General features: G+C 36.2%; 1 protein-coding gene across 5 annotated transcripts in view; it reads right to left on the bottom strand.

Annotated features, from left to right (window-relative positions):
- LOC115210448 (decaprenyl-diphosphate synthase subunit 2) overlaps window positions 1-6,736 on the bottom strand; it is a 607,213-nt gene extending 600,477 nt beyond the window's left edge. For 3 of the 5 annotated variants that reach the window (XM_036501990.1, XM_036501992.1, XM_036501991.1), the window contains exon 1: window positions 6,376-6,735. In XM_036501990.1, coding sequence (XP_036357883.1) covers window positions 6,376-6,707 — 332 coding nt within the window. In that variant the 5' untranslated portion in view covers window positions 6,708-6,735. Of the gene's footprint in view, window positions 1-6,375 lie in introns of all 5 variants that reach the window. The other 2 variants (XM_036501988.1, XM_036501989.1) reach the window with 1 other exon arrangement.
- Window positions 6,737-10,890: the final 4,154 nt, after the last annotated feature.

Here is a 10,890-nt window from a genome sequence, read left to right on the forward strand (position 1 = left end):
AGTCAAATGCAGATATATATATATACACTCACACACAAACGCGTATATCATATATAGCAGCATGGAAAATAGATGTTAAATGATGACAGACTGACTGAATGCATGCATACATGCATCCATACATACATACATTCATATTTTGGCTTAATGGGAAGAGAAAGAATAGTGTCCATGGGAATGTTGGAGGAAAAGGAAGGAGAACCTACAAATCTTAGGTCACTGTACTAGGAAACAACATATCCATTTATTGAGTTATCAATTCTAGCACCAGATCCCTGGTCTGAATGTTGACAACAAAGTCGTCTCTGCTGAAGGCATCCAAAAATATGGTGGTCTACTCAGTTTTACTGTCTTGTTTCCTTTAATAATTTAACAAATAATGAACAAGTTCTCTCCCTTACTTTCGGTGACGCTTCAGTCAATCTAACGTTATTGTAGAAGATATTCAATGTTCTATACAATGAAATTGAACAAAGAACCATGATTTTGCAAAACAAAATTTTTTAACCACATGCCCGTATACATACCATAATGAATACTTTCTCATTCATTACAAAAATTGAAATTGTTAAAATATAATTAGTCCACCAACTCAACATGAACATTCTTAAACTTAGTATACCTGGATCTCAGTCAGTTTCTACAATGAGTTTTCAGTTTTAGAGTCGACTGAATTATCTGCTCTGTGAATTAACATGTAAGTAGCTGAGTATCCTACAGACACTTGATTGTTTTTAATTAATCAGGTATTATCTTGCAGTTTCAATATTTCAATGACGTGATACTTTATTTTTACAATGACCGTCCAACCCATGCTAGCATGGAAAGCGGACGTTAAACGATGATGATGATGATGATGATGATGATGATGGTAGAATAGGTGTGAGAAGCCAGACCTGGCCAGTCTGAGCATGAAACAGGTAGAATATTTGGGCCGGATATGGCCGTTTTAAATGCTAAATGGCTAACAGAATCGTCATGCAGAATCAGCAAGGTGGAGTGTAACAAGGCTGGATCTTTGAATTACGTGTACAATCCAACCATCAGGATTCTATACCTGCTTTGTACATCCTGTTCTATTCACAAGGCTTAAGTCAACTTAAGGAAATGTCAAAAGGCTCTTGCCTAAGGCATACATAGTGAGATCAAATCTGGCATCTCTTGACTGTGAAGCAAACTTCTAAACCTTTTCAGTATGTAACATGTGACAAATGAGTTCTCTCTCTTATTTATATTAGCCTACATGTTATATGAGGGAATATAACTTGAACCAGGCATGAGCAACTGTTTCCAAGAAGCGGGCTACATGAGATATGGCTCGTCAAGCAGGCCACATTACTAAAAAAATTTTTAAGTAAAATTTCAATAAGTACTGAGATTATCCCACAAGCTGCATGTGGTCCTCCAGCTGCAGCTTGCCCATGGCTGACCTAAAATCTTGGCAACAAGCTGTGACTGTTGAAAGATTGCAGTTTTGAACATTTTCATGATTATCAAATTAGCCTAAATATGCAAATTATGTCATACCATGTGAATTTAAATGGATTTTTCATGTAACTCTATTTCTTCTCTCTTCTCATAATACAACAATGTTAAACAAACTCTAATAAGAACTATAATGTTTGAAACTATAGTTTGATACTTGTGGCAAGCTGCCACAAGTATATTTCATTCCATGTCAAAAATTATATAATTACATATAAAGAGATAAACCAAAGAGGGAGTCTCTATATGGTTGCAGGAGTAACAAGAAACAGCAACCAAATCTCCGTTATATCACACACTAGAATATTAAAAAATATATATAAAACACCAAAGGCCACATTATATAATGCTGTCCTAGAGACAATATCAGAGATATGAGATGGTCATGGCTAGAATATCTTTGATCATAAATCTGGATCAGAACTGAGTTAGGACAATCACAAAACAACATATAAACAAACTTGTGTACAGTAAATGTTATCATTTTCATACATAATTGGAATAGTAACAGCATCTTGACAATGGTCTGTACCAAGAAAGCACAGGTACCTGCATGTCGCTTGACGGTGAATGGAACTTGGATAAAGCAGAAGGACAGTTTCATATATCTGGGAAGTTGGATAGCATCAGATAGAAGGTCAGATAAGGACAACAAGTGCAGAATTGGATTAGCAAAGATGACTTTTGTGGATATGAGGTGCTTTTTTTTGTGTGTGTGTGTGTGGAAAGCGAATTGGCATGGAAGTCAAGAAAAGACTATTGAAGTGCTACATCTGGTTAGTGCTAACGTATAGATGTGAGTCTTGGACGATAAGCAAAGTCATGAAGAAGGGACTCAAAACTGCAGAAATGTGATTTTATAGAAAAATGCTTAGAATCTCGAGGGTACAGAGGGTGGACGAATGTGGAAGTGTTAAAGAAGATGAAAGTGAAGAGACAGTTGATGGATACTATCAGAAAGAGACAGTGGAGATTTGTTGGTCATTTTCTCAGAGATGACGGAATGGAGCGTTACATGGTGGAGATTGAACTGGTGGGAAGGAGAGCGAGAGGAAGGCAGAGAATGAAGATGTTTGGCTGGATGAAGAAAAGAATGAACGTGCAGAGCAAGAAAGATCTGGGTGATGTTGCGAGAGACAGAAATAAATGGAGGAGGAACAAGCTATGATTCATCAACGGCATGAATATGCCATGATACAAGAGAGAGAGAGAAAAGAAGGAAGCAGCCATGATCTTTATAAGCCCTTTTAGATTTCTGAGATCAATGTGACTTACAGTCAATATTAGTCATCAAATAATTAGTCAGCAAGTAATCTTTCAGATTGCCAAGCTTTATATTTAGCATTTATTAAGATTCTGCATTCCTTTCAGAATGTAACATACAAGTGACTTTCCCCCTTATTTAAATTAGCCTTCATGTTACAGGTAGTAAGAAACTCTAGGGAAAGGTGAACAGCAGGTCTTCAGAGAAGCCCCTATAATGCAAGTGTTTCAGCTCTTAACTTTTTACATTCTAAGAGATCCACATCCAGATCGTGACTATTGGACAATCCTCTGTAACTATGTTCTATGCTACTGTAAGCATTGAAACCTTACTGGATAGTCAAGACACCCTAGAACCAAGATTCTTTGGATGCTGTAACCAGTTCAGTCAAAGATACATGTTGAATGTTGAGTAAATTATGCTTTCTGAAATTCACTGTCATTCCTCTTTGATCAGATCCAGTTCAAACTCTTCTCAGCTGCTTCTGCCATTGCCTTAAGAGCTCTGCTTCTCTTTCTCTAAGAAATCAAGATCTGTTTTACGAGATCAAAGGCAGATTTGGCTACAAATCCTCTCACACCTACTTCTATGGCAAGGACTTCGATTTGGATGCCAGATTTTTTTGATCTGATGGCTAAACTGTCAAATTTTTCAGCCAGATGTAAATGTGACCTTCTGGTTTTATATGGCACAATGAGTTCAATTAGAATCACTTGTTTTAATTAAAGTGAGATGAGCAGAATATCTAGTCTCATCAAATGATGAGCAAGTCTCATCAAATGATGAGCAAGTTCTCACCTAACATCTTACAGTTGTCCCAAGCGACGCAACACAATTTCTTCTCAGTTTGTGTCTTCTAGATTCAAACACTGATTATACATGCTTGAAAATTTTTTTGCCATTGTACTTCATCTCAGTAGACTACATGCATTCATAAACTTCACATGTATTCGAATTTATTCTAGACTACGACAACTACAAGGACACTATAAACTGCCTCAATCCTTTAGCACTTAAACTGTCCATATGCAGCCAAAATATTCTGCTTGTTTTATGTTCAAACTGGCCAGACCCAGTCTCTCACAATGTCATTTTAGAAATAAACAACTGCACCATCAAAATCTTGAATCTATGAGATAATGCATAAATAATTCAAAACAATGTGAATAAATAAGTATTGCATTTGACAGAGAAATCTGAATGCTAAAGGGTTAAAGATAGCAACCTCAGCAAAACATCAGGCTGAAACTTCTAAAAACCCTGGTCTGGCCAAAAGCATTGTATGGGTATTAAATATAAAATAAGGACCTAAGAGTAACAGACACTAAGCAACTAAGCACATTTGAGATGACATACAACAGGTAAACCTGTGGATCAGTTGGGTGACCTGCAAAATGAATGATTTAATCCTGAAGCAGATAGAAATAGAATAAAAGTGAGTGATGATGGCCAGACAGCAAAATCTGCAATATTTTGGCCATATTATCAGAGTCCTGATCCTCTGTACCTACATCCTCAGGAGATGGATAGCTAGAAAATGGGCTCACAGGCAACAAACATAAAGATAGAGTAATGACATCAAAGACTAAACAGGGTGGACTATAGCAAAGTATGACTGCAGCACAAGACTGAAACACTCAGCCATAAGGATCAGCATAGTCATTCATTCATTTTATAGTTTCAATACATTTTATTGATAAATTTTCCAAAAATTTCTTTTTAAAACAATATTGGATAATGCAATCAGAGATGAGATGCTCATGGCTAACTTCCCTTTCATCAAAGACCTGCTTGATTGAAGATTAAAAAAAAAAAGGCTGGACGAGAAAGTGTCAAGTATACAAGTAGCCACACTGCATATCTTACAGAATGGTGTAATAGGAAGTATGGTCCTCAGTAGATGTTATAGCTAGAATATATAAGTGGGTTGCATCTAATAGTTCAGTCGTGGAGGCACAAGGCCTAGTGGTTAGAGCAGCGGACTTGCAGTCAAGGGATCACAGGTTCGAATCTCAGACCAGGCGATGTGTGTGTTTAGGAGTGAAACACCTAAGCTCCATGTTGCTCCGGCAGAAGGTAATGGCGAACTTCTGCTGATTCTTTTGCTACAACTTTCTCTCACTCTTTCCTCCTGCATCATGCAGCTCGCCTGCAACGGACCAGTGTCCCGTCCAGGTGGGGAACTTATACGCCAAGGAAACCGGGAAACCGGCCCTTATGAGCCAGGCATGGCTTGAGAAGGAACAAATAGTTCAGTCAACCACCCATCTTCCACTCATCTGCTCTCTCAGATTTGGGACTACATAACAAAAACGTGTGTACAAGGTGAGAGGAGTTATAGCTTTTTTCCTAGAATAAGAAGATAAATCATTTAATAAAGAATATAGGGAATGAGAAACAGTAGCAAGATGAGAAGAAAGACTCGTACATTGGGTGGGTTAAGGTACAGACAATGAAAAGCTTACAGTTTCAAAGTTAGTATAAACAAGAGAGAGTTAACAAACCGTTTGAAGCAATGGTAAGGGATTACAGAACAAGAGGGAGATGTTCTTGTTGTTCTTTAGTCCTATGTTACCTATTATTAAAAGCATTCCAACCCGTCTTTCTTCTATGTGCAAGGAACCTAGGACCACATTATTCAATATCATTTTTCCTAAATATTAAAGTATGATTTGAGGGAGATTTGGTCAATCTATAGTAGGTTGATCAATCACATAGAAGGTTCATAATTACGAAAAAAACAGAAGGCGGTATCATCGGCAAAGGATGATATCGCCTAGGATGTATGTTATTGAATGGGTATATCACTGATTCGCAGAATGGATTATGTAACCGATCCTTAAAGATCGGTAGAGTTTATGAGACGGAAACATCCCCAACAACGCATACTGCAAAAGAGTGACCTGGCAAAATTGGTACTATCAAACAAAAGCAAAGAAAAAGAAGAAACAGATGGAACCCAGCGAACATCTTAGGACCAATGTCTTCATGCTAGACATAACTAAAGGGTTTGCTGATAGTGACAGTAGTTTTTGAGGTGCTTCTTCGTTATTAGACCACATTCCATAATAAAACAATGTCAAAGTTTGGAAAGATCTTTTTTTCTTACACACTAAAATATTGTATGGGGAAAAATGAAAGTCTATTTTGAGGAATGTCAAAAGACCAAAACAAATGACATACGATGGCGATGAGTAAGCGAAGAAGCGCGGCTTTTGAACTTAAGACTAAGAAGACCGTAACTAAATAGTGAACTTTGTGTCTCTCCGAATAAAAACAAGCGCCGCAACGTGGGATATTTCACGCTTCGCATTATCTCACTGTATTTTTTGTTTTTTCCATACAGTGGACATATTAAAGTTAACTTTTGTGAATGTAGACCATCATCGGTTTCCGTGGATACCGGATCTTACGTAATTGATAAAATCCATTATACTCACGTTTTTCACTAAATTAAATTAACGACTAATTTTAAAACACCTTAGCAGCGAGAAATTGTTTAGCTTTATTTTACATGACAGGGTAAAGAGAGATAGAGTTGTAAAGAACACTAAAAAAAGGTAAGACATTCTGAAAGAGAAGCCTAAATAGATTATGACAGTTAACAGAGCTGATATAGAACTCACTTGGCTGTCTTTAACAACGGGTGACGAGTTCCGACTAATTTTCTCATCTGAAGGGCAACATTAGACAGTTCATCGCTCAGAAGGTACCTGAGACTTAAAAACGAGGTAGGGTATCCAACCACCTTTTCAGCTTCAGACACAGCTTTCTTCCAATCAGAATTGGAATTTGAACGCCAGGAAGAAATCATTCTATTCACCAGGATAATTCTACTTCTTTGAGCTGGACATAGTAATGTAAGGCGGTGCCATTTAGAAGGAATGACGGGCTTAAACTTAGAAACCAAACTGTTCATGTTGTCAACAAGAAAAACACGTGTGGACTGGAAGGTCATCCGCTGATTAACACCCCTTAAGTCGTAAACAAATTATAAACAATTTTTATTTGCCTCTGTAGTCAATGGAAAGCAAATGAAAGAAAATAAGAAAAAAGGAAATATAGATTTTATGAATTGTTTAAAGTTGCTTATATGCTCTAAAATTTATTCCAGGATTTTTTAAACGATGAAACATCAATTTTTGATAATACATTGATGATATAAGAGGCCTCAATTCTGTTAAAGTGCAAGTGGATGTCTGTTTCCTTCTTAACGGAAATAGTTGAGTGAGTGAATGTATTTATACACAGAATTAATACATCTGGAACCCTTTGATTTCTCTTACGTTTATATCCTGTTTACCTATCTGCACGTTTTATATTGTCGTAAATACTGTTGTGATATCAAACTCAAGCCAATACACAACGAACTGTATCCGAAAATTGGTTTCGATGTCTGTTGAATTAAGTCTGTTTACATTTTTGATGGTCTTCGGGAAAAGTATAAACGTTGCAATAACCTGTTTAACCTTCTAAAATATAATTTCTTTGTGTTTTATTTTTTTTAAAGTCATGTTCTTTAAATAATCCTAGTAATCACTTGTGACGAGTAACTTATCCCAATACATTTAAACAACTTTATCGGATTTATTTTATTTTATTTTATTTGAAATTTTGCTTCTGTTGCTTCGTTACTTGATAACTTGTGTGTGTCGAAAGCCAAAACATCTGTCACATCACCTAGTGATTATAATGACGATCGGAAATCGAAATTCATAACAAAAAAGTTGTCAAAATACCATAAAAATAAATGTCGGTGGAATTCTGATTTAAGCATCCCATATAACCCCTCATAACGTTAATATAGGGCGTAACAAATATCAGAAAATCAAAAAAAAAATGTGTGTAATAGGTGTAAAACAACTTCCTATGAACGAATAAGAAAAAAAAAATTCGCGCACGCGAAAGGGGGGTGGGGGAGAGGCCTCGGAAAATTCACATCGGGAAGTTCCGAAAGCGTCTGAGGGGCTGACCCGGGCATCAAAACAAAAAAAAAATAGTGTAATATGTGTAAAACAACTTGCTCTAAACGAATATGAAAAAAAAAATGCGCTCTCGAGAAAGAGGGGTGGGGGAGAGGCCTCGGAATATTTATATCGGGAATTTCCGAAAGCGTCTGAACCGGGCACAAAAACAAAAACAGCGTAATAGGTGTAAAACAACTTACTCTAAACGACTATCGTGAAAAAAATGCGCGCTCGCGAAAGGGGGGTGGGGGAGAGGCTTCGGAAATTTCACATCTTCAGTCCACGGCCTTTAAACTAAGAAAAAATAGTGTAATTGGTGTAAAACTACTTGTTCTAAACGAGTATCAAGAACACACACTCACACATGAATCATAAACTCCGTATTTCGCAAAAAAAAAAAATAAAGAGAAGAAATTCTGGAAAAAGTGAAGAAATGTTGGATCTCCGCCATGTGAATCAAAATACGTGTCAGAAACATCTTGAAATACTACAGAAATTATGTTACGAAAATGATAATGTATACATACCTCTTTGAGTGGTCCATCGATAATGATGATAAAGAAATGAGTTGGATTTGAACTCAGAATATTGACTAACACAACTACATACTACAAGACTCAAAATATTCAGCCAAGTCACCACCCTTTAACTAGCAATAGCAATAATAATAACATCAATAACATAACAGCCAAAAGATTTATTTGTTCTGAAAATAACAATCATAGTAAATAAATATGTTCTTTAATATTCACATTCATATGCACAGTTAAACACACTTACATACAAACAGTCACGCATGCATAATACAGAACGGAACACATAAATGAAGGATGCATTACTTAGTATATATTACATCTAGAGAATTTTGATTAATAAGTCAAATATGCAAATTATAAAGATAATTAATTGCTTTACTAAACAGTGTTGTAAAGGTGAAAAAATAAATTTGGGAAAAAAATACACGCCAAAACTAATTAATAAAGGATAATTAGGGAAGGATTGACACAAAATAATAATTTTTTCTGTCTCTTTTTTTCTGATAAATGCATCTTAATAAGTGAGAAGAATTGCATATATCTGAACTATTTCAAAGAAAAGCATAAATTTAATGTTTAAAATAGCTTTAACCAAGGAATGAGATCCAACATTTCTTCACTTTTTCCAGAATTTCTTCTCTTTATTTTTTTTTTTTTGCGAAATACGGAGTTTATGATTCATGTGTGAGTGTGTGTTCTTGATACTCGTTTAGAACAAGTAGTTTTACACCAATTACACTATTTTTTTTAGTTTAAAGGCCGTGGACTGAAGATGTGAAATTTCCGAAGCCTCTCCCCCACCCCCCTTTCGCGAGCGCGCATTTTTTTCATGATAGTCGTTTAGAGCAAGTTGTTTTACACCTATTACGCTGTTTTTGTTTTGTTTTTGTGCCCGGTTCAGACGCTTTCGGAAATTCCGATATAAATATTCCGAGGCCTCTCCCCCACCCCTTTCTCGAGAGCGCATTTTTTTTTTCATATTCATTAGAGCAAGTTGTTTTACACATATTACACTATTTTTTTTTTGTTTTGGTGCCCGGGTCAGCCCCTCAGACGCTTTCGGAACTTCCCGATGTGAATTTTCCGAGGCATCTCCCCCACCCCCCTTTCGCGTGCGCGAATTTTTTTTTCATATTCGTTCATAGGAAGTTGTTTTACACCTATTACACACATTTTTTTTTTGATTTTCTGATATTTGTTACGCCCTATATTAACCCTATGTGGAATTTTCAGAAAATTTTTGTTAATTTGTGTTCTACACATAAGAATTTATACGATTATGAAAATTTTGGTTAATATTTACATCTTGACCCGGAAATGAAAATCCCCTCAAAAAATACTGGAATGGGTGTAAAACAATGCGTAGGTAACGAATATGAAAAAAAAAATTCGCGCAAAAGGGTGGGGAGAGGACTTCGGAAAATTCACAAGATACTCTTTACTTGTTTCAGTCATTTGACTGGCCATGCTGGAGCACCACCTTTAGTCGAGCAGATCGACCCCAGAACTTATTCTTTGTAAGCCTAGTACTTATTCTATCGGTCTGTTTTGCCGAACTGCTACGTTACAGGGACGAAAACACACCAGCATCGGTTGTCAAGCGATGATGGGGGGACAGACACACAAACATATATACACACACACACATACATATATATATATATATATACATATATATATATACACACGACGAGCTTTCAGTTTCCGTCTACCAAATCCACTCACAAAGTAGTAGAAGACACTTGCCCAAGGTGTCACGCAATGGGACTGAACTCGGAACCATGTGGTTAGTAAGGAAGCTACTTACCACACAGCCACAGCTTTTCCCTCATAACTTTTAGGAAATGGGGCTTTTTTCAATGACATTTTATAGAAATACTTTTCAAACGGCATACATTACTATTATCAAGAAATTTGTGGGGAAAATCTTTTCCAAGGGAGTGGGGAGAGGACTTCGTAAAATTCACAAAATCCGAGTTTTTCCCTGAAAACATTATGACTATAAAGTTATTTGTAGGGAAAATCTTGAGGTGGGTTGAGGACTTTCGGAAAATTCACAAGATCCGACTTTTTCCTCGTTATATTCCGAAATCTCATTCAACTTTCTACAGATACCCTTTAATGTTTTGGGTTCAATTTTGTTTCATTTTCAATTATGTTTACGCTTTTTTAACCCTTCGCCGTTATTCTCATTCACTCGTTATTACTTTCTTTATCTATCTATATATATATAGAGATATATATATTATATATACATATATTATATACATACATATATATACACACATATATATACACGCACATATATACACATATATATACACACGCATATACACACACACATATACAGTTATGAGGGGAAAACTTGGATCTTGTGAATTTTCTGAAGTCCTCTCCCCACCCTTTGGAAAAGATTTTCCCCACAAATTACTTTATAGTCGTAATGTATGCCGTTTGAAAGGTATTTCTATAAAATCTTATTGAAAAAAAAAACCCATTTCCCTAAAAGTTATGAGGGAAAACTCGGATTTTGTGAATTTTCCGAAGTCCACTCTGATCCCTCCCGTTACTTTGCGAGCATTTTTTTTATATTCGTTTCCTACACATTGTTTTACACCCATTCCAGTATTTGGGGGGG

The sequence above is a fragment of the Octopus sinensis genome, linkage group LG4 (genome assembly GCF_006345805.1).
Source record: "Octopus sinensis linkage group LG4, ASM634580v1, whole genome shotgun sequence".
Taxonomy (NCBI): domain Eukaryota; kingdom Metazoa; phylum Mollusca; class Cephalopoda; order Octopoda; family Octopodidae; genus Octopus; species Octopus sinensis.